This window comes from Rhinatrema bivittatum, chromosome 2 (assembly GCF_901001135.1).
Source record: "Rhinatrema bivittatum chromosome 2, aRhiBiv1.1, whole genome shotgun sequence".
NCBI classification, from domain to species: Eukaryota; Metazoa; Chordata; class Amphibia; order Gymnophiona; family Rhinatrematidae; genus Rhinatrema; species Rhinatrema bivittatum.
The window spans coordinates 544001499-544026698 of record NC_042616.1 but is presented as its reverse complement, the minus strand read 5'-3'; the positions used below and the strand labels follow the sequence as shown (position 1 = coordinate 544026698).

Sequence of the window (25200 nt, the reverse complement as noted above, 5' to 3'; positions counted from 1 at the left end):
TGCTGTATCTTTTCTGAGATGCAGTGACCAGAAATGCACACATTATTCAAGGTGTGGCTGCATCATGGAGCGATAAAGAAGCAATATGATATTCTATGTTTTATTCTCCATTCCTTTCGTAATCATTCCTAGCATTCTATTTGCTTTCTTGGTTGCCACTGCACACTGGGCAGAGGATTTCAACATATTATCCACGATGACACCTAGATCTTTTTCCTGGTAGTGACTGTCAATGTGGAACCTTGTATCATGTAGCTAAAATTTGGGTTTCTCTTCCCTATGTGCATCACTTTGCACTTGTCTACATTAAATGTCATAAGCCATTTGGATGCCCAGTCTCGCAAGTTCCTCTTGCAATTTATCTGCATTATCTTGCAATATAATAACTCTGAATAATTTTGTATCATCAGCAAATTTGACCATCTCATTCGTTATTCCCATCTCTAGGTCATTTATAAATATGTTAAACAGCAGCAGTCCCAGTATAGATCCCTGGGACATTCCACTAGTCACCTGATAATTTTCGTTCCTGTAGTACCACGGATCAGTCCAGACTCCTGGGTTTTGCCCCCCCTCTAGCAGATGGAGACAGAAGTTTACAAACCAAAACTCCGCCTATATCTAGGCTGGTGCCACCTACAGTCTGGCAGTATTACTTAATGTCAAAGCAGAATAAATCAAACAAACATCTCCAACTAACTATATAATAACGAACATCGATACCGGTTCACAACCCCCCAACTGAGAACAGAACCCGAGGTACCAAGAACCGAAAAATACATCATCGTATTCTGACTGAAAACACACGAACACCCATACAGCCCTGCCTCTCCTGGCATCAGCACCACAACAGGGTGGGACTCTGGACTGATCCGTGGTACTACAGGAACGAAAATTATCAGGTAAGAACCAATTTTCTTTTCCCTGTACATACCCGGATCAGTCCAGACTCCTGGGATGTACCAGATGGGATGGGAGCTGGAGAGGCCCGCTCTGAGCACTCCTCCTCCAAATCCCGCCGGTCCTGGAGCCTTGACATCCAGACGATAGTGCCTGGCAAACGTATGCAAAGATTTCCTGGTGGCCGCCCTACAAATCTCTTCTGTAGAAATATGGTGACATTCCACCCAGGAAGTGGCCTGGGAGCGAGTAGAATGGGCTCGTAGCCCCAAGGGTAGCGACCGCCCCTGCAATAGATATGCCGAACGGATGGCCTCCTTCAACCAACAAGCAATGGTAGTCTTGGAAGCCTCATTACCCCATCTAGGTACACTCCAGAGAATGAACAGCTGGTCGGAAACCCGGAACGCATTGGTCACTTCCAGATAGCATAGCAGCGTTCGTTGCACATCCAACTTACGGAGATCCTTGGCCAGGGGATCCGAACTATCCAACTGCAAAAACGACGGCAGCTTGACCGTCTGGTTCACATGGAATGAAGAAACCACCTTGGGTAAAAAGGAGGGAACCGTACGCAAAGATACTCCTGATTCTTAAATTCCCAAGAAAGGCTCTCGGCACGATAGAGCCTGAAGCTCAGAAATCCACCATGCTGAGGCAATTGCCACCAAAAACACCACCTTCAGAGTTACATCCTTTAAAGCGACTTTGCGAATAGGCTCAAAAGGAGCGCCACACAATGCCTTAAGAATTACATTCAAATTCCAGGACGGACAAGGCTGCCGAAACGGAGGACGTAAATGCTTCGCCCCCCTAAGAAAACGCACTACATCTGGGTGCGCCGCCAACGAGGGCCCTTGAATCTGCCCGCGCAAGGAACCCAGTGCCGCTACTTGTACCCGTAAGGAACTACACGACAGACCCTTAGTCAAACCGTCTTGCAGGAAAAGAAGGATATCCGACATGGCCGCTCGAGTAGGAACCACGTCGCAAACAAGACACCATGATTCAAACACCTTCCAGACCCGCACATAAGATAACAACATAGACACCTTCCAGGAATACAAGAGTGGATACCACCGTCTCCGCATACCCCTTGGATCTCAACCTTTGCCTCTCAAAAGCCATGCCGCTAGTCAAAAGTGATCTACCTGGTCGAAACAAACGGGACCCTGGTGCAGGAGATCTGGGAGATACGGGAAGCGAAGGGGTTCCTCGACCGCCAGATTCAGAAGCTCCGTGAACCACGGGCGCCGTGGCCATTCGGGAGCGACTACTAGCACACCTGCCGGGTATATCTCGATTCGCCGTAACACCCTGCTTATGAGCGGCCACGGAGGAAACACATAGAGCAACACATCTGTCGGCTTTTGAGAGGCAATGCCAGAGCGTCCACTCCCTCTGCCGCTGTCTCCCGGCGCCGAGCAAAAAATCAAGGAGCTTTCACATTCTTGAAGGTTGCCATTGTCGACTGCGGGTGTGCCCCACCGAGCACAAATGAGCTGAAACGCGCCCCCCGCGAGCTCCCACTCTCCGGGTTCCAGCCAGTTGCGACTGAGAAAATCCGCATGAACATTCTCTACCCCAGCTATGTGAGAGGCTGCTATGCTGCTCAGATGTTTCTCCGCCCATGCTATCAATAGTCGAGCTTCAGTCGCCACAGCCTGATTCCTGGTTCCCCCCTGCCGATTGATTTAAGCCACCGTGGTCGCATTGTCTGTTAGGACCCTGATGGACTGACCTCGGATGAGAGGTAAGAACTCTAGCAGAGACAGCCGGACCGCTCTGGCCTCCAGTCGATTGATGGACTAAGATACCTCCTGTGGGGACCATTGCCCCTGTCCCGACTTTCGCAGACAGACCGCTCCCCAACCATACAGGCTGGGTCCGTGGTAATCACCATCCACGATGGAATCTCCAGAGGGACTCCTCGACTCAAGTTGGTCGGACACAACCCCCAATCCATGCTGGTCCTGGCCGCCTGAGTCAGTGGCAATGGGAGACGAAATTCTTCCGATATCGGGTTCCAGCGGGAGAGCAACGCTGACTGTAAGGGACTCATATGAGCGAAAGCCCAGGGAACCAATTCCAGTGTGGAAGTCATGGACCCCAACACCTGTAAATAGTCCCAGACGATCGGAACCTGCTTGGATAACAATCTTCGAACTTGCGCTTGCAATTTGAACATTCGCTCCTGCGTGAGAGACACCGTTCCCTGGCGCGTGTCGAACAAAGCTCCCAAAAACTCCAGCGACTACGACGGTACCAGGTGACTCTTGGATTTATTGACTATCCAACCTAGGGAGCGTAACAATTGGAGCACTCACTGAACAGCTGCTTGACAGAGTGTCTCCGACTTGGCACGAATCAGCCAATCGTCCAAATACGGGTGCACCAACAGACCTTCCCTTCGTAGCTGTGCTGCCACCACGACCATGATCTTGGTGAACGTTCGAGGTGCCGACGCAAGGCCGAATGGAAGTGCCTGAAACTGAAAGTGCTGCCCCAGCACTGCGAACCTGAGAAACTGCTGGTGCTCCGCCCGAATGCCTATGTGAAGATACGCTTCCGTGAGGTCCAGGGAGGCCAGAAACACCCCCTGTCTTACAGACGCGATCACAGAACGCAAGGTTTCCATCCAAAATCGAGGATTCGAAGACATCTGTTGACTCTTTTTAGATCAAGGATAGGAAGAAAAGTTCCTTCCTTCTTTGGCACCATGAAGTAAATGGAATAACGGCCCCTGCGGAGCTCGTTGGGAGGAACCGGGACAATCGCGCCAAGATCTCGAAGCCGACCCAGCGTCGCCTGTACCGCCCGACGCTTGTCTGAGAAACCGCAAGGCGATACCAGGAAACACTGGCGCGGCAGGCGTAAAAAATCTAACGCGTAACCATGCCTTATAACCTCTAGGACCCACTGATCCGACGTCATTCTGGTCCATTCCTTGTAAAACCGACTCAGCCTGCCGCCGATTCTGGGTACGAAGGAATGGACTGGCCGCACATCATTGTGCAGGCTTACCCCCTGCACATTCTGACCGGTTCCTGGACGACCGAAACGGCGCCCACGAAAGGACTGCGAATAAGATTGTTGCTGGTTAGCACTGTGACAAAAGGAAGAAGCCGACCCCCGAGAGGTTCGAGGCCGGCGACCGCCGTGAAAACGAGAGCTAGAAACTGGAACTCCCCTGGTCCTTGGTCTATCTTCTGGTAGCCGATGTACCTTATTCTCACCTAAAGATTTAATCAGATCTTCTAATTCCTTGCCAAACAACAGTTTTCCCTTAAAGGGTAAAGAACCCAAGCGGGCCTCGGAGGTCACATCCGCCGACCAATGACGGAGTCACAGCAGACGCCGCGCAGACACCACGGAAACCATCGTTCTGGCCGAGGTGCGCAAAAGATCATAAAAGGCATTGGCACTATAGGCAATTACCGCTTCTAATCGCCCCACCTGGCGCGCCTCCTCAGGCGACAGAGATTCATTGGCCAAAAGTTGTTGTGCCCAGCGAAGGCCAACCCGTAAGGAAAAATGACTGCAAATCGCCGCACAAATTCACAATGCCGAGACCTCGAAGATCCTCTTGAGCTGAACTTCCAGCTTCCTGTCCTGTAAGTCTTTAAGCGCGGTACTCCCGGTTACCGGGATGGTGGTCTTCTTCGTTACCGCCGCTACTGCCGAATCTATCTTCGGCATGTGCAACATCTCCAGGGCGTCTTCCGGCAAGGGATATAGCTTATCCATCACCTTTGCCACCTTCAGCCCCAAGTCAGGAGTATCCCACTCCTTAAAAAGCAAATCCGAGGCAGAGAAATGCAAAGGAAAAGCTGAAGGAGGACCCCCCGAAGTCCCAAGACGACCAGGTCCGTCACGCTGAGCCGCAACTCCTCCTGCGGTACCTGGATCCCTAATTCTCCCAGAATTTCCAGAATAAGGGGCCCCAGCTCATCCTTTTGGAACAGTCTAATCACCTTCGGGTCATCCCCCTCTGTCCCATGGGAAACACGGGAACCCGTGGTCCCCTGGTCTCCGTCCCCATCAACCCTCCTCGGAGGCTGGGATGGGAGTTCCTGATCCCCTGTATGCTCCTCCAGCTCATCCGTATCCGTTGTAGAATCCGGCTCACCTCTGGATGCCCGAGGCCAGAGGGGCTGGGACCTGGCTGGGCCCTCTGGCACTGGGACGGACTTAAACCGCTTCCTCGCTCTAGAACCTGGGTCTGGAGTGGAGGTATCCTGGGGCCTCTTCCTGGCCAGTCTACGGGCCTTGAATGCCTTGTGCATAAGAAGTACAAACTCGGAGCCAAACGACGAATCCGAGGACGCCCCATCGTCATCCCCCTCAGAGATTGTAGCATCAATGGGAACAACTGGCCTTGCAGGTCTGTCCCCCACGGGGACCCTGTGCTGGGGTGATAAACGCGGTGGGGGGTCGTCCTCCCCCCGATCCGCTGGCATCGCATTTGCCTGGGCTCCCCGAGGCGAGAAAATGGCCGCCGTTCCCGCCGAAAACGAAGAGGCAGAATTCAAAATGGCACCCGTTCCCGGGATCCCCGAGGACGGGCCGACACTGACCGTCACTGTGCCTGCTGTGGACCCGGCGTGCGTCTGCTTACCTCCCCGGGTCCCCATCGGAGCCGCCGAACCTCCCTCACCTCCAGAAATGCAGGAGGAACAAAGGCTGTCCCTGGACAGCCGCGCCAATGCGGACCCGCAGGCCCGACAGGCAGACTGCCACGGCATGCTCTGCCGCGGCGCTGGAGAGAGGAGCACACAAACCAAAAAATAAAAAATAACCAGACCCCCCCCCCCCCGACGACGACAATACAGCACTCGCTCCCCCCCCCCCCCCCGCCCCCCCGCGCGAAGGAAGGGAGACAAAGGAAAACAGGCAGGCAATCAAAAACGCTACTTTCTTTTTTTTTTTTTTTTTTTTTTAAACACGTTACCAATCACCTCGGGTCAGGATCCACCTGTGGGGAGTGAACTGGGCACCCCGGTGTCACCCCCAGCGTCGATGGTGCGCCAGAATATGGGGATCCCCCACTCGTTGGCGGCCTCAAAACCAGAAGGGATGGTCCCCTCAAGACCTCACAACACTCTGGGAGGTGTAATCAGGGACCAGCAGGCAAGCCTCTGCGGTCCTTAACCCTAACCTTATAATTTATCCTTTTATCTATTTAGGTTTTTTTTTTTGTTTTGTTTTTTAACTAACTACCACCTAAAACTTAGGACTCAGCACAGACTGTAGGTTTTGCCTGCTAGGAGACAGTAGAATACTGCCAGACTGTAGGTGGCACCAGCCTAGATATAGGCGAAGTTTTGGTTTGTAAACTTCTGTCTCCATCTGCTAGAGGGGAGTAAAACCCAGGAATCTGGATTGATCCGGGTACGTACAGGGAATGAACTATTTAGCCCTATTCTCTGTTTTTTATCTTTTAACCAGTTTTCAATCCACAATAGAACATAACCTCCTAGCCCATAACTTTTTTATTTCCTCAAGAATCACTTGTGAGGTACTTTGTCAAATGCTTCCTGAAAATCCAGATACAATATATCAAATGGATTTATCCACATTTTTATTCAAGCCTTCAAAAAAATGTAGCAGATTAGTGAGGCAAGATTTCCCTTGAAGAGTTCTTATGCTGGGGTTTTATGGTGCTCGCATTAGGGATGTGCAGAGCAAAAGTTTAAGTTCATATGTCCATATGTCCAAAGGGGGTCCCATTTGCGGTCAATATGGACATAAACAGAATTCAATGAGTTGAGTATATGTCCATATGTGCAAATAAAAATTTAAACCCCTCACCCTCCTTAATCTCCCCCCCCCCCCCCAAGACTTACCACAACTCCCTGGTGGTCCAGCGGGGTCAGGACGCCATTTCTGACCAACTTTGCAAGGAGCACGTGACGTCGGTGTCACGTCGGAGTGACGCGGCGTCACGTGATTCCCCGCGGGGTCGCTTCCGGGATCCTCGTTCGGCCCAAAAGGAACTTTTGGCCAGCTTGGGGGTGTCAGGAGGCCGCGGGGAATCACGTGACGTCGGCGCCACGTCAGAGTGACGCGGCGTCACGTGATTCCCCGCGGGTTCCCTCCGGCACCCTCGTTCGGCCCAAAAGGAACTTTTGGCCAGCTTGGGGGGGCCTCCTGACACCCCCAAGCTGGCCAAAAGTTCCTTTTGGGCCGAACGAGGATCCCGGAAGTGACCCCGCGGGGAATCACGTGACGCCGCGTCACTCCGACGTGGCGCCGACGTCACGTGCTCCTCGCAAAGAATTTCAGAAATGGCGTCCTCACTCCTCGCTGGATCACCAGGGAGTTGTGGTAAGTCTTTGGGGGGGATTAAGGAAGGTGAGGGGTTTAAATTTTTATTTTGGATCAACAATCGCGATTTCCAACTTATTCAACATAGCTATGTTGAATAAGTTGGAAATCCGATCGTTTATGTCTCATCACTTTTTTAAGTTTAAAAAAAATAAGTAGCGTTTTACATTTATGTTCAATACGAATGCACACCCCTAGCTGGCATCAGCTCTGTGGGCTCAAAGAACAATGGTTGGATAAAAGGATGGATTAGACCTAGCTCACAGGAATAAATATCTCTCACTGGATAAGAAAACATTAAATCAATGTTTTCCCTTCTGTTATCAACAGAATGCCCCATACAAAAATATTCTCTCATCTCTTTTGCCATTTATTGGCAGACCAGTAAACATTAAATACAGAATCTCACACAATAACCTTTTCTTCAAACTAATCACAACTTTTATTCTTCTGTGGTACCAGCAGCCAATAAGCAATACAATATACAAAAGGATGAGTCATAGGATTCCACAGCAGAGATAACAGCAGCAACAACCCCCTATACACACATATATACTTCTCCTTTAGCAGTGCATTAAGATCATTATCTCTTCTCCCAACAAATCATATATATTAGCCTTTCTTCAAAAATAATTTCATCAGTACTCACAAATGTAAACTGAGTCCTTCAAGAAAGGGATATTTGCAGAAGAGACAAAGTTGTGTCCATGCCTTCTTTCAGGTGCCACTAGGTTAATGCATAGCTGTACTCCTTTGGCCACTCATCACACATTTTATTAGCAGACCCCCAGAACCGTCTGTTATAGGTCAGGTCCTAGCTGGATGTAGGGAACACCAACCTCAGAATGGCAGAGGACTGCAGGGAAAGACTAGGGTCGGCCTTCTTCCTAAACAGCCCCGTGTCCTATTGATAGTGATCTCCAGAACCAAAGATGGTGAGATCACGAGATCACCAAAATGGTGAGTTGCAGACTCACCATCTTGGTGAGTCTGCAACAAGGCTTGGACAGGTTAGTAAGGCTGGAGCAAGGCTTGGACAGGAACAGAGTGCAGGTAAGGGCTGCAATTGGAACTTGAATGCAGGCAAGGACTAGAACTGGAGCTTGAGTGCAGGTAAGGGTTGGAACTGGAGCTTGAATGCAGACAAGGACTGAAACTGGAGTCTGACTAAGACAGGATAGGACAGGGCAATACAAGAACAACACAGAACATGGAAAATAAAGGCCCGAAGGCAGCGATAGTTAGGGAAGAACCTCAAGGGTCAAGACAATGGAAAGGTTTAGATATGCCACAGAGCAAGACAAGGCCTAGATAGGCCAGAAGTCAGGGGAAGGCCTAGACAGGCTGCCAGGCAGGGAAAGGAGCAAGAAGGCCCTTAGGCCAAAAGACAAGGCAATGAGCATGAAGGCCCTTAGGCCACAAGGCAAGGCTAGGAGTGAGAAGACCTGAAGGCCACAAGGCAAGGCTAGGAGCAAGAAGACTTGAAAGCTACAAGGCAAGGCTAGGAGTGAGAGAGCCTGGAAGCCACAAGGCAAAACAAGGATAGGCCTAGGTAGGCTGCAGGACAAGGGTGACTCAATGTGAAAGCAAGGAGTGTTTTGCAAGGCTGGATTATGGAGGGCTGAGGCTTGGGTGTGGTGCAGGCAAGGAGGAGGAGCTTGGCAAGGCTGGAGACGTGGTTCGCTGAGGACTTCTGGTGGCTAGGAGGCTGCACCACAGGCTAACGTTCGATGAGCTGTGAGTTGCTGACTGGGACAGCATGGAATGGAGCTCTGAGAAGACCTCTGCTGGTGAGGAGGCATCATAATCAGGGTACAATGAGGCTGTGTAGCAGGTGAAATCATAACACCCTCTGGACTCCAAACTCAGAATCAATAAATCTCAGAGCCCAGCCTTATATTTACATGGGGCACACTCCCCCTAGAGCAGTGATTCCCAAATCTGTCCTGGAGGACCTCCTAGTCAACTGGGTTTTCAGGATTTCTACAATGAATATGCATGAGATAAATATGCATGCAATGGAGTCAGTACATGAAAATATCTCTCATGCATATTCACTGCATATATCCTGAAAACCCCAAGTGATGGGGCATCAGCAAGAATGGGATTGGGAACCATGGCTTTATAGGTTCTCTCTCCATACACTTACTTAAACTGGATGTCATGCAGTGTCATCCAGTTCTGCATGACAATCTATCTAATATAACCAAAAGCAGCAATTAAATGAGAAACTGGAGAAAGGGATAAATATACAACTACTAGTGGCATAGAAACCAGAATTTAGAACCTTGGCCACACAGGCATATGATAGATCTCATATATCAAGTTCCATTATGGGCTGTAAATCTGGAAAAATTAAACCTGCAAGTTAGATTTGCAGGTATAATGCAGATGATGAGCCACTTCTTGTAAATGAAGTGACAACCATTTAAATGAAATGCCTTCTGAAGCCCTTCAACTATTAAAGCCACTAGGAAGTTGATAGTAATGATCTCATAATCATAAGGAAGCATGATTGTTGTTACATATGAAAACAATAAAAATTAATGTTCTGTTGCTAGATAATTGAAGTTTCATACAGCTATGTACATTAGTGTTATAGAACTTATCACTTTTGTGTTTTTTCTCTTTCCTTTGTTTCAGTTTTCGGAGTGGATCCAGATATGATAAGAGATGGCGCAACCATCCCAATTGCCAAAACATTCCAGACTCTGACACAAAAGAGAGTGATGATGATACCAATTGGTGGGGCCGATGATGGGGAGCATTCCCAAAATGAGAAAATAAGCAGGTTAGAAAGATACAACAATTATGAAAGTTATTTACTAGGAAATCATTTTTATTTGAAATATATAGCTACTGTGTGACAGTGACCCCATTTCCACATGTTTGTTATGTACAAGACCAGGCTAGAAGCCTGGTCCACCTTAATTCCTGTATAAAACCTCGGACAAGTAAGACCAATAAAGACCATCTTTAGAAGTCAAACAGTGAAGTTTATTATAAAGAAAGACATGGTTTCTTCAGAAGTAGCAAGCATTACAAAGCAAATAGCGCAAGCTCAAACCTACTCAGTTCTATACTGCTACTGCACAATGTTATAAAGGTTTACCTTCAGCCAATCAACAGGTGTCTGCGTTTACCCGCCCCTTATCCCTTGTCCAATTAATACATTTGTGCACGTGTACGTGCTCTGTTACTAGGATGCTTTTTCTGCCATTTACACTTGCTGTTAGTTTTCCAGGAAATCAGTCTTCTTAAGTTTCATTTTCTCAGCTCTGACATCTCTTACACTGACCATATTCATACATTCTCCCCTTTGAAGGGTTTCTCCTAGGAACCCTTCACACCTAACTGCGTCGCACATCGCATGTCTTAGGTTGTTCCGCCTGACCAAGGCTATTCCTTAGAGACTTTACCCGTCCTCGTACCAATGTGCTCACTTTTCACAGATAGCTATTATTTGTGGTGGGGAATGATGCATTAATATCATTAGAATTGAAGAGCATCAGGTTCAAAGTCTCTGCTTGGTTCCGCATGATCCGTGCGGTGGTCTGAGTTACCAACATTTCAGATACTTGGTCGCGACATCTTCATAGGCAGATACAGAGGCATGGCAAACATAAGCAGACACCAAGTTCTAGCAAAGCAATCGTACATACAGAGCCAATTAGAATTTTTCAAACCTGAGCCTAATCTAGAGAACCATAATCCAAGTGATCCAAATGGATCACTGACTTTGAATCCTTTCCATGTCTGTACCGGTACGTGAGCAATGTACATCATGTTTTGGGTGATCTCTTCAATTACTTCGCCTTTGTCGTCTATTTGTAGGCAGCAGTTACTAAGGTTAAACTATCCACATAATCCTCCTTCAGAAGCTAGTATGTAATCTAATGCTAGACAGTTCTGGTAATGGCATTCCGGAAACCTTTTTGCTGTGTAGCTAGTATTCTCAATGCTTGTACAGTTTCATCAGTAATTATATCAACAACAGCTTGCAGTCTTATAATACGATGTAGCATATATATTGGAGTTCTGTACCCCCAAGAGCCATCCTGAGCCCAGGAGGCTGGATCGTAATAGGCCAAGATACGTTCTGGAGGCCATTCATCATGGGCCAATAGGAAATTACCATTTGAGCTTTCATGGTATAGTTGAGGGAAGATTGTGACAAGCAAGAGTAATTGCCTACAGCTATACTGTGCAATACTGTGTAAGGTCTATGGATGCACCATGTTGCAACTATGGAGTAGGCCAATATCCACTGTGCTTTCCCATATCTGGGTGGTAATTGAATTCTGGAAACATTATAAGGTGATTTCCAATCCCATTCTTTTGCTTCTCAAGCCCAATTATCTCCCATATTGGTTCCCCCACAAACGGAAACATTTAGGGAAGTAAAAGACGCTATAAGAAAAAAGAAGATCCAGAGAAAAAGATAGATACTCAAAGAATAAGAAATTCAAGAAAACATTTGATCCATACTGAGACATATCTCACTCAACATACACATGTTAAAAAAACTTAAGCCACTACTACTTCCAAACGATTTCCGAATAGTTACCCAAGCACTAATTTTATCAGCCTTGGATTATTGCAATTCACTATATCTTGGATTACCACAAACGACAATACAACCACTACAATTAATACAAAATGCAACTGCCCGAATGCTATGTAACATATCCCATAGAGATCACATCACACCTACATTACAATATCTGCACTGGCTACCTATATCCTTTCACATAACATACAAAATATTGTCCATAATACATAACTTGATATACAATACTAATTCCACCTGGTTATGCTCACTACTAAGAATTTATAGGCCAACCAGACAGCTCCGATCTCTTGACAAATGTATGTTGGAAATTCCCTCAGTAAGATCTGTTACTTTATCTTTAACATGAAAACGAGCTTTTTCAGTAGCTGGACCGACTCTGTGGAACACTCTTCCAGAACATATCTGATTAACGTCAAACCGTGCTGAATTAAAAAAACTTTAAAAAATCTATCTCTTTACACATGCATATAATTTACAATAAGACTTCCGCACAATACACTACTTTGCTATCAACAAATAAGAAGCCTCTTTTGTAATTGTATTATTTGCTGTATGTTTTACTTATGTATGATTAATTTATGTATGTTTTTATTTTGTGAACCGCCTAGACGGATAGATCCCTACCCCATTGTGCGGTGTATATAAAATTTTTTAAATAAATAAATAAAATAAGAGGGCAAGCAGTGGGATATGGTATTTGAGTAATGTGATCAAAGCAGCTTTCATAGACAAAGGTAAAGAAAGACATATTACATAATCATTTAGCTGATTCAGTGAAGAAATGCATATAAGTGGTGGAAGTTAGACTGGAAAATGCTACAAAACTTGGAAAAACTGCATTAATTCTGTCTAAATAATGGCATTTGCAAATAGGTCCAAACATCTGAGCAAGACACAAAGCAATCAACACACAAAAGAAAATCAAATGATGAAACGTATGATGAAAGGTGTATAATGGCTTTCTTTGAAAACAGTTCACAGTCCAATTCCATGGCAAAGGATGCAGTTATAAGGATGGGATAATCTCTGAATTCAATGACGCATGCGGGGCAAACAGTTCTCTTGGTTTCGTGCACTTCAGTGACATCGAAGCACAGCCTTTTAATTCAGCACTAGGTATGTTATTTGATCAGAATCTAACATAAGAGTAAAACAAATTCAGATTAATCAGGGAGAAGATTCCATCAGTTATTACATAGAACATTAAACTATGACACACAACTTCATTCACTCTTCAGGTGTAAGGACACACAACACAGAAAACAAACAAGTAACATATATTTTTTTCTTTTGAGCTCAAACCCCTGATTAAAAATAAATTAGGCCAAAAAAGGGTGTGAAAAAATACTTAGAAAGTATCTAGATCGATCTAGAATAAAACAAAAGTAAAAATCAAAGAGGTCTGTTTAAAAAATGAAAAACTGGGAAAAAGAAGAAAATGCAATCTTCAACAATCTTCATACGTTTCATCTGTTATTAACCTGGAACAAATATAAAATCTGGCAATATAAAGGTTAGAGAAATTACAGCTCAATTGAAACTAAACATTCTGATATTAATACAGCAAATTGCAGTCATAAAGCTACCTTTTTCTTTTATATTGCTGTGCCTCTAGGAGGCACTGTACTCATTAATACTCAGCTGCAGATTTTTTCTCTTCTGGAATACAGTCCTGCAACAGAATCTTTCTTACTGAGATAGCTCTTTCGCTTCTGGGAAAATCTCACTCCTCTGTGAAATGACAAATCATTGTTAATGCATATTTATAACTTGTACGTAAGGGCAATTTTAAATATGCAAGAAAAGGATTAGGGATGTACTGTAAGTGTGCCTGTGTGATGACCAAATCTCTGTATGCTTTGTAATAGCCTGAATCCTGACTGCTGAATAACTTTTTCTTAATGTCCCAAGAACTATTATTCTTCTTCTTAATATCTTTTAATTCCCTGCCAATCTGGTTTTAAACTAAACACACAAATTTCTGTTTTTAAACTAAACTGATCAATTCATTAAAATGGAGTCTCCCTGTTCTCCTTTGTCTCTCTGTCCATCCCTCTGCATCCCCCCTTTACTGACCCGCCCTTCTTTCTCTCTACACTGCTACGCAAGCGGTGAGTTTTAAACTTTAACACTAGTAATTAACACCTTGGGAACTCTGAAACAAGGAAAAGCAATACATTTTCTTCTAATGATAAATAAAATCTAATAAGTAAATGAAAGTAGCTTTAAATAAAGACATCCCTCCCTCACAAGCACAACACAAAGCAGAAAATGCCACTAGATCACATATGAAAACGCAGCTCCACAGCACAGCACAAAACAAGACAACAGACCCAACTCTAGAATCTCTCACTGATGAAAAACAGTTCACCTCACTCGTCAACCACTATCCTATTTATAACACTTTGAACTCAGAAAGGCCTGAAGTAGAAGAAGAAAAGGATTTTAATCTCATCTCAGAACTCTGTCTGAAAGAGAAAGGCACCTGGAAACTAACTGCATATAATGCTGCAGGCAGAACGACTTGGCAGCCTAAAATGTAAGGAGGGGGGATCCCCAGCCCTCCCTCTCTCTCCATCTCTGCTGTACACAAAGAAATGCCTATGGGTGGGGACAACCTACTCCAAGTGAAGACTCCAGGTCCCACAGTACACCACGCGCGCACACACTGTGCTCGACACAAAATAATTCCGATGGGGGGGGGGGGGCCAACGTACTCCAAGCTAAGTGCATTACCTGTTATTAAGTTCACTTACAGGCTGATACAGTACAGTGCGCTCCGACGGAGCGTACTGTTAGCCTGCTATTGGACGCGCGTTTTCCCTTACCCCTTATTCAGTAAGGGGAGGAAAACGCGCGTCCAACCCGCGGCACCTAATAGCGCCCTCAACATGCAAATGCATGTTGATGGCCCTATTAGGTATGCGCGGGGGATACAGAAAGTAAAATGTGCAGCCAAGCCGCACATTTTACTTTCAGAAATTAGCACCGACCCAAAGGTGCACAGCACAGAGTGAAAAAAGAAAAAAAAACCCTGAAACTGCCTTTAGCTAATGAATGGGTTGTGGGACCTGAAAGCTAGGCAGGGGTGCATTTGTTTTGCAGACTAAGGAGGCAGCTCTGTCCAGAGTTTAGGCCTGGTGTTCAACAGTAAAGTTAGCACCAGTGAGGCAGGATTATTTTAACCTTTTTTTTTTCCTTTTAAAAGAAAAAAAGTGAAAGAGAAAAAAAGAAATGGTTGTGCACTGTGGCTGGAGTAAGGTGTGGCCAAGAGTGAATGTGCAGCTGCTTAGACGCCTGGCAGTATTACCAAAACCCTGGTCTGGATCCAGTGGGTTAACTGCAGTGCAGGCGAAGAGAAAAAAAATAGAAAAGAAAAACCAGTAGGTTTAAAAGAACAGTCAGGTACTTCTGTGTAGTGGGAGTTCCCCATTCCCAAGAGCTAGATGAGAAAGAACATAAGAAATTGCCATGCTGGGTCAGACCAAGGGTCCATCAAGCCCAGCATCCTGTTTCCAACAGAGGCCAAACCAGGCCACAAGAACCTGGCAATTACCCAAACTCTAAGAAGATCCCATGCTACTGTTGCAATTAATAGCAGTGGCTATTCCCTAAGTAAACCTGATTAATAGGTTTGAGGTGTGGCAGCTAGAAAGGCCAACCAGAGTAATAGCACAAGGGGACTTACTCCCCGGAGCCCAGGCCAGGCAGAAAAGTAGATGCCTGGAGTAGCTGGTCAAGAAGTACCAACAGTTCATAGAGGAACTGGAGGAGTTGCTGGCAGAGATGTCCAAGGAGCTGGTCAAGTTGTGGCAATAGCCTGAGACTGGTGCTACAGAAGGTCCTGCCGAACACCTTGTAGGATGCCCAAACACTACTGGCAGTCCAGAAATAGCTCCTGTGAGAAGCCCAGAGATTGGGGCTGTGAAGAACCCTGAGAGAGAGATCACAGGAAGCCCTAGGAGGGGCAACACAGACTGCCTAGGAAGAGGCCTGATGAATGCAGCACGGAAAAGCCTGAGCAGGAAGCTGAAGGGAGGCCTGAATTTGGTGCTACAGGAGCTCCTGAGGAAGGCCCTGTGCCCAAAAATCTGAAGAGGAGTCAGTGGAGTCCCTAGTGAGAGGGACCTCAGTGGAGCCAATGCGTGGCAGCAACAAGGAGTCAGCGAGACCTGCGATGGACTCACCAGAGGGCGCTGATCATGACAGTGCAGAGGATGTGCAAGTCAATGCAGAGATGAGTGAAGAGTACTCACCACATGTCCCACAGCGAGTCCAAGGAGTCCTACTAGGATGAAAGTGGAACCCAGAGTAAAAGATGGACTCAGATAAAGGACTGTGTACACATACTGTTCGAGGACCGCAGTGGGTGGTACTAACTGTGTTGGCTGGGGTATCCCTATGGTGTGGGAGTAAGCATGATCCAGGATCCCTGTCCCCAAGCCTAGCTGGTGGGAGGCCACATGAAGGGGAATGGGATGTGTTGGACTCTCCTAAAAAGGATCCAGGAAGGAATAGTAACACTCGGACACGAGCATTTGTACATCCAAGATCCACACATATGCATGGGCTTCAAAATCTGGTATGGACAGGACAATAAATACAAAAGTTATTAGGTCGATACACAAACTCACGCACAGAAATTGCAATCTCATAAGCCTTCTTTTTAGAAGGCTAAAAATTAACAGTTAGAAAAAAAAAGAAAGAATCCCTATTTATGTCTGTGGCACTGTGTGCATTCAGAATGGCCAGAGAATAGATGCAGATTAAGCTCTGGCTGAATATTCATGAGCTTTTATTAATTCACAACTAAAAAACACTGGGGTAGATTTTATAAATCTACGTGCGTGCGTGCGTACTTTTGTTCGCGCACCAGGCGCAAACAAAAGTACGCTGGATTTTATAAGATACGCGCGTAGCTGCGCGTATCTTATAAAATCCGGGGTCGGCGTGCACAAGGGAGTGCACATTTGTGCAACTTGCGAGCGCTGCCCATTCCCTCCAAGGCCGCTCCGAAATCGGAGCAGCCTCGAAGGGAACTTTCCTTCCGCCACCCCCCCCTGGCCCTATCTAAACCCCCCCCCCACCTCTGTCGCGAAAGTTACACCTGCTCGAGGCAGGTGCAACTTTGCGCGCGCTGGGCCAGCTGCCGCGCGCCATGTTCCCGTCCGGGGGCTGGTCCGGAGGCCGTGGCCACGCTCCCAGAATGCCCCCGGGCCGAAACCATGCCCGTGGTGCCGCCCCTGGATGACGCGCCGGCCGCGTCACGCCCCCCGACACGCCCCCGATGATGCGCGGATTGTGACACGCCTGCGATGACGCACGGATCGTGACACGCCCCCGACACGCCCCCCCCAGGAAAGCCCCGGGACTTACGTGCATCCCGGGGCTTTGCACGCCGGAAACCTATGCAAAATAGGCTCGGCGCGCGCAGGGGCATTTTAAAAGGGTTATGTGCGTACCTTATGCGCATAACCCTTTTAAAATCCTGCCCACTCTGCATATCTTCACAGCTTACAAACAAAGAAGCAATATAGCAACTTATAGTCTCTTAGTCTGGGCCTTTCCTAAGGTTCTTCCTGTTTCCCAGGGCCTCCTGTTCGCTCCTGGGTCTGGCTTGATATACACCTTACCAGAGGCCTCCTGCTCAGACTAGGGTTCCCTATTGCCTGGTGCTTAAGATGGCCTGGACCAGATCTCTGGATCTGGTCCCATAAGGTATTCTGGAGTTTTCTTGGGTAAACCACTTCATATATCCTCCCCCTCAGTTCAAACTTCTTAGGCTGAGCACTTGCCCTTACTAAGAAGATCCTTATTTCTCTCTTACTTCCATCCTATGGCTGGGGCTGCTTAAACCCGTTTAAGGTTTCTACTCTCCAAGTAATTTGGGAAGCCACTCCAGGGTTCGTGGGGTGCCCACTGTTCCAATCAGGCTTGACTGCCCATATGCTGACCAGACAGGGTTTTAAACTGGGGACAACACCCTAAAACCACTGGATAAGGAAGCTTGGGAAGCACCTCCACTTCCTTAACAGTTTGTTTGCTGGCATTGTCAGCAGAATGTGACTAGTGGGGTACTGCTTTCTGATGCTATGTACACGGATCAGTGTCACCTTCTTCTGGTTGATATCTTCTCTCTTCATCAAGTCCTTACCAACAAGTATTTTACTGCACCTTGAGTCTACCAAGGATTTGGTGGAACGGCATCCAGCTCCACCTGGATCACAAATTCCTTAAATTCCCAAAGTGGGATATCCACCAAATTACAGTTTTGAAGTTTTGTGAAAGTGTTCACTCATTCCTGTTCTCACTTTTCTCGTTCTGGGGGCTACCCTCTGCAGTCAGTTCCTTCTTGACTGTTTCGCTAGTATTTGCTTCCACACTATGTCTTCAAGCCATGGGCACTCTTCGACCATGTGGTCCTCTGCCTTTCAGTAGGAGCATGCCAACAAGTGGGGTTCCAGTTTAGCTTTACCTGTTCCTCTCAAGGGTTCTCCATTTTCTTCTTTTCCATATGGACAGCATTTATCTCAAGTCCACTCACCACAGAAAGGGCACAGAAGGAAAAAGTATCTATACCTTTATTATTGGGTTACACCAGTCCCTCCAAGTGCCCCTTGTTCTTTCATCTTGAGGATCGACCATGCTTAGGAGACTTTTCTTTGCCCACAAGGACTTTAATCTCTAGTACTGGCTATGTCACTATGTTGACATCCATCGCTTCACTTCGGTCATAAAAGCTGTCTCTGGCCAAGTGATATCTGCTTCCACAGTTGAAGCTAGCAGGAGAGGGTGTGGTCTGTGTATTTAATCCATACCCAGAATTGTCCACTTCAGAGGGTCATTGCTGGGGTCCTCCATTTACATTACTCCACCATGGAGCCTGTATGGTTTACCTTTTTATCCTCTCCACTATATCAGGCATTAATTGGGCCTGGTGGAAGGTGTTTGCTTCTTCTAATGCTTTTTCCAAAGAGATCCCAGGGTACCAACAGACCCAATTCTGATGGGTTGGTCAAGCCCATCTACAAACTGTTCCAGAAGCACCTGATTGGCTACTTCAAAGCCGGTCTTTGCCTCAGGTTACAGCTATTTCCACCTATGTGTCATTCAGTCAGTGGAATAGGTTTCAGGGACTTTTCCCTGACAGTTTCATGCCTCGCCAGAACTGTTGCTGGTAGATGTCTGTGGTATACCCTGTCCTTTCTAAGAGGTGGTTTTAAGTGTGGCATAGTTGGCTGTCCCATCAGGACTGGCTGCTTAAAAGGCTGCTTGGCTCTTGCCAGTGAGTAGATTGGCTAGGTGTGTGGTCTAGCTGGCTTCTGGTCAACCCATCAGGTGAGCAATTCTTTCAAAATTCTTTAGGAACACATTTTGGTCTTCCGCTGCTTTCATATTAAATAGCATTGGGGGTGGAGACCATGCCTGCGCCATGGTGGTTTGAATTGCTTGGGCCAACTGGGTTAGTGTCATGTGCTGGTCACCCAACAACGCTAGCTGCTGTCCAAACTTGTCAGTCAGGGTGTGCAGAGCACCCCAACCTTTCTGCTGCCCTTCAGTGAGGGCCTGTATTGCTTGCTCCATGCTAGCCTACTGGCTCTGACAACACAAAAAATGTTCTTGAAGGGCTCTGGCCTATTCCAAACAAGCCCACATTAGGGATGTGAATCGTTTTTTGACGATTTAAAATATCGTCCGATATATTTTAAATCGTCAAAAATAGTTAGAAGCGCGATACAATAGGAATTCCCCCGCTTTATCGTCAAAAATCGTAAATCGGGGGAAGGGGGAGGGGAAGGGGGAGGGCGGAAAAACCGGCACACTAAAACAACCCTAAAACCCACCCCGACCCTTTAAAATAAATCCCCCACCCTCCCGAACCCCCCCAAAATGCCTTAAATTACCTGGGGTCCAGAGCGGGGGTCCCGGTGTGATCTCTTACTCTCGGGCCTGCGGTGCGTTGTAGAAATGGCGCCGGCGCTACCTTTGCCCTGTGACAGGTCAAAGGTAGCGACGGCGCCATTTTGTTTTTTGTCCCCCGACGTCAGGAGTGTAGGAGATCGCTCCCGGACCCCTGCTGGACCCCCAGGGATTTTGGCCAGCTTGGGGGGGCCTCCTGACCCCCACAAGACTTGCCAAAAGTCCAGCGGGGGTCCGGGAGCGACCTCCTGCAGTAGGAGATCGCTCCCGGACCCCTGCTGGACCCCCAGGGACTTTTGGCCAGCGGTACACCGCTGGACTTTTGGCAAGTCTTGTGGGGGTCAGGAGGCCCCCCCAAGCTGGCCAAAAGTCCCTGGGGGTCCAGCGGGGGTCCGGGAACGACCTCCTGCAGTCGAATTGTGTTGCCGTACGGCCGGCACCATTTTGCGCAAAATGGCGCCGGCCGTACGGCAAAACAATTCGAGTGCAGGAGGTCGCTCCTGGACCCCCGCTGGACATTTGGCAAGTCTTGTGGGGGTCAGGAGGCCCCCCAAGCTGGCCAAAAGTCCCTGGGGGTCCAGCGGGGGTCCGGGAGCGATCTCCTACGCTCCTGACGTCGGGGGACAAAAAACAAAATGGCGCCGGTGCTACCTTTGAGGGCAAAGGTAGCGCCGGCGCCATTTCTACAACGCACCGCAAGCCCAAGAATAAAAGATCACACCGGGACCCCCGCTCTGGACCCCAGGTAATTTAAGGCATTTTGGGGGTGTTCGGGAGGGTGGGGGATTTATTTTAAAGGGTCGGGTGGGTTTTAGGGATGTTTTAGTGTGCCGGTTTTCCCGCCCTCCCCCGATTTACGATGTACACGATATTTACAAAAACAAAACCGCGACGATCCGATTCCCTCCCCCCCAGCCGAAATCGATCGTTAAGACGATCGATCACACGATTCACATCTCTAGCCCACATACCCTTTCTTTCTCCTTTCAAAAAACCCCCTGCCTGTCAGCACTGACTTACTATTAATTCCCTCTCTGCAGGTGGAGCTATTCACCTTAGCTTATTTTAAATCCCTCTTCCAGGCAGCCGCTGTGCATTTACACATGTAAACCCCAGTTCTAAGCATGTAGATCCTTTTGAAAATTAACCCCTAAGCTTTTTGGGTTTTGGGAAGAAGTATTGGTTACATTTGAACACATTGGGGCGGATTTTCAGAGCCCTGCTCGCCTAAATCCGCCCAAAACCAGGCGGATTTAGGTGAGCAGGGCCCTGCGCGCCGGTGAGCCTATTTTACATAGGCCTACCGGCGCGCGCAGAGCCCTGGGACTCGCGTAAGTCCCGGGGTTCTCAGAGGGGGGCGTGTCGGGGCGTGTCGGGGGCGGACCCGGTCGTCGCGGCGTTTCGGGGGGCGTGTCGGCAGCGTTTTGGGGGCGGGTATGGGGGTGTGGCTACGGCCCGGGGCGGTCCGGGGGCGTGGCCGCGCCCTCCGTAGCCGCCCCCAGGTCGCGGCCCGGCGCGCAAGAGGCCCGCTGGCGCGCGGGGATTTACTTCTCCCTCCGGGAGGCGTAAATCCCCGGAGAAAGGTAAGGGGGGGGTGTAGACAGGGCCGGGCAGGTGGGTTAGGTAGAGGAAGGGAGGGGAAGGTGAGGGGAGGGCGTTAGAGGATTCCCTCCAAGGCCGCTCCGATTTCGGAGCGGCCTTGGAGGGAATGGGGGTAGGCAGCGCGGCTCGGCGCGCACCGGCTATACAGAATTCATAGCCTTGCGCGCGCCGATCCAGGATTTTAGTGGATACGCGCGGCTCCGCGCGTATCTACTAAAATCCAGCGTACTTTTGCTTGCGCCTGATGCGCCAGCAAAAGTACGCCTATTCGCGTTTTTTGAAAATCTACCCCATTGTTTATTGTATTTCGCCAGGCACAGTTTGACTGTGCTAGGCAATAATAAATATTAGGGATGAGAATCGTTTTTCTGATGATTGAAAATATCGGAAGATATTTTCAAACTCGTCAGAATTAGGGGGTCCCCGAACCCGATAGGAAAACCCCACAAAATTTTCGTGAGGTTCTCTTATCGTTTTGGGGGGCTAGGAAGAAAGGACACTTAAAAATAACCCCCAAACCCATCCTGATCCTTTTAATTTAATTCTTTCTAATCCCCTACCCTCCCGACCCCCCCCCCCCAAATTTTTAAAGTACCTGGTGGTCCAGTGGGGGTCCCGGGAGCGATCTCCCGCTCTCGGGCCTTTGGCTGCCACTAATCAAAATGGAGCCGTTGGCCCTTTGCCCTTACCATGTGACAGGGGCTATCGGTGCCATGGCACCGATAGCCCCTGTCACATGGTAAGGGGCTATCGGTGCCATTGGCACCGGTGCCATTTTTAAAGATGGCTGGATAGCGCCAGCCATCTTTAAAAATTATCTAGCAAAATTCATGCCATGCTTGTCAGAGTTATGTGAACCCTTGAGAAGATTTCTGAAAAAGGATGCCATTTGGCATTGGCTTCTAAAGCATGACCAGGCAGTACAGGAAATAAAGTGTTTAACTGTAGATGTACCTGTTTTGAAGTACTAAGATGCCACCAGTCCTATTGTGATAGATTGATGCTAGTAAAAATGGGCTTTGATGTTCTTTGATGCAAGAAGGTCAGTCGGTCTTTGCTTCTAGAAAACTAACACCATATGAACAGAATTATGTGCAAATCAAAAAGGAATGTTTAAGTATTGTTTGCCTGCCAACATTTTCATTATTATCTTTACAGCTGAGAGTTACAGCAGAGATCAAAAGGTGCTGATAGAAATCTTTAAGAAGTCCCTCTTGTGTGCTCCCAAGTGTCTTTAGCGCATGCTGTGTACATTGCAGCATTACAATCTTGATGTTGTGGATAAGCCAGGTCCAGAGATGTATATCGGTGATACAGAGCTACAAAAGAACAGGATCATTAGTCGAGTGCAGAGCTTGAACATCTCAGGGTTTGCTGAGTGCAACAGGGATAAATAGGCATTGTACAAATCAATCAAGCAGATTATCTGTATGACATGGACCGAGAATTAATGGAGTTTCTGTGGTGGCTATGTCTCCTGTGTGATGCCCATTTTTCCCTTTGTGTTTGGTTCCCTCAGATGCTTCTAATGTAGCAGCTTACTGGTATCTAGAACTCTTACAGGCCGATACAGTACACGCCTGCTCTTGGACACACGTTTTCCCTTACCCCTTATTCAGTAAGGGGAGGAAAACGTGCGTCCAACTCATGGCACCTAATAGCGCCCTCAACATGCAAATGCATGTTGATGGCCCTATTAGGTATGCGCGCGGGATACAGAAAGTAAAATGTGCAGTCAAGCCGCACATTTTACTTTCAGAAATTAGCGCCGACCAAAAGTCCGGTTTCCGAGCTGTGGCTGTCAGTGGGCTCGAGAACCGACGCCGGCAAAATTGAGCGTCGGCTGTCGAACCTAATTTAAATACTGCATCGCGTGCACCGGCGAGTGGCCGGTGCGCGCGCCGGGGCCCGCTCTCCCGCGGACTTTACTGTACCGGCCTGTTAATGAGTTATTGTCTTCCAGATCTCTGTCCTCACTGCTCTTCCCTTCTCTCTTTTTGTTTAGGAATAATTACATACAAGGAACAAAGCTGTTTGCAACGTTTTTCTTGGAGCTGGCAGAACTGCATCAAAAGACACAGAAAGATTAAATGTGAAGAAACTTAAACTGAGCATCCCTCCAACATTTCTTTTCTCAACCTGTCCCACCACACAACAGTAATCTAAAGACAGGAAACTTCATGCTCAAAGATTGGGAAGAAATATTCTAGTCCTGTTTAATTTTTTGTACACTGCATAAAAATATAAATGAATTTAAGTATATAATTAACTATATATAATACTTATTGTATCATATAAATACATAATAAATTAAATATATTGCATTCCTTTGCTCAAACCTGCTGAATCTTCTTTACATTCAGTCATGCCGCAAAAGTGTTTCCTTTCCTCCCACATCATGGGTGAACGCTGATGCCCTAAGAGGGAGGGGGGAGGAAACTGGGATCCCATGGCGTTGAAATGAGCTGCTGCTGCTCAAGAGAGACAATTCCAACATCCAGGGGTCACAGGCAAGCCCCCGGCGCTGTCAGGAAGTGAAGGCCAGGCTGCTAAAGATGCCACAGGAGTGACGGATGACAAAAGTAAAAAATAAATAAATAAAAATAAATTATAATAACCACCGAACCGAGGGCCCCTGCAATCTAGGTGAATCTTGGCATCTTCATTGTTAAGTATTAAAAACAAAACAAAGTGGGTGGCAGAGATGTCTATCCTGTCCCCAGATGAAATTTAAAGAAGTTAAAAATCATCAAAAACAGTAGCAGACTGAATAAAGTGCTTAGTGTTCAAAAATGGGTTAAAGTAAAATTTCAATAGGGGACATCAGGGTAGTAATTCATTTTTTTAAGCCAGCCTATAATTATTTTAACATTTAAAGGAAATGTATATCTGGGAATGGGCAAAAATGAAAAGTTTTTAAGATAAAATATGGCAAAATTAAGTAGAAAATTAATAAAAACTTTCTGATGAATTTTAAAAGCTCTACATGTGACAAAGCTGGGAGATATGCACCACACAGATTTTAAGAAGCGCCCGGGTATTTGTGTATCTCCCGATATATAAGTAAAATGTTTTTCATAAAAGGGTAAGGGTATGGGCAAGGGTATGTAAGTATTTCCGCACACCAGCACACGCTGGAATCCCTATCGGTGTAACTTTACTTCTGCTATGGACAGCGTGTAAGTTATGAAACAAAAAAACTAGGCTAATCAGTGAGGCTTTAAAGGTCAGGGCTAATAGGTAAAAGGAAGGCAAATTAGCTAGGGGGTTTAGGAAGACCTCTCCTTTACTGGGATGAACCGGGAATAAATTGGGGAAACAGGTAATTGCGTTGGCGCGCGTATCTTCTAAAATCCCCCCCCCCCCATACTTACACAATTGAGGTGGCATTTGCACATAGATGCGCATGTCAGTGTAAAATTGTGCACACATATACGTGCATATAGCCAATTTTTTAACGTAAGCGCATATGTTATAAAATCATTGCGTCCATGTGCGCAAGCCAGCTAACATGTGTACATATGTTCTCAAGCACAGGTCTTAAATTCACCTTTTTGTCTAGCACCTTGGAATTACTCATAAAATAATTTGAGGAAAAAATGACTTTAAAAATTAAATTTGTTGCAAAACTAAACTCCAATCCACCTAAATTTCCTTAGTCCAATTTGGATTTTAGGTTTTGCACAGTTAGATTGAGCAGAGCTCAGAAAAATTCCAAAATAAACTGTTTCCTAGGTAATGGAGATAGTGAGGGTCTAGTGAGGAATACAATGTAAAAGGACAGGCAAAAGAATAAAGACATAAGGTGATTGACCAATTTAGAGTTTTAAAAAATCATCTTAACTAGCCTAAGAATTTAAGAACTCTCCCTCTATACT

The 25200-nt window shown here is 47.0% G+C and overlaps 1 protein-coding gene across 7 annotated transcripts in view; it reads left to right on the top strand.

Moving 5' to 3' along the window:
• The window catches only part of LOC115085172 (beta-Ala-His dipeptidase-like), a 207107-nt gene extending 183461 nt beyond the window's left edge, over window positions 1-23646 (top strand). For all 7 annotated transcript variants that reach the window (XM_029590872.1, XM_029590868.1, XM_029590867.1 and 4 more), the window contains 2 exons: window positions 9871-10018; window positions 23328-23646. In XM_029590872.1, coding sequence (XP_029446732.1) covers window positions 9871-10018; window positions 23328-23412 — 233 coding nt within the window. In that variant the 3' untranslated portion in view covers window positions 23413-23646. The remainder of the gene's footprint in view (window positions 1-9870; window positions 10019-23327) is intronic.
• The last annotated feature ends 1554 nt before the right edge of the window (window positions 23647-25200 follow it).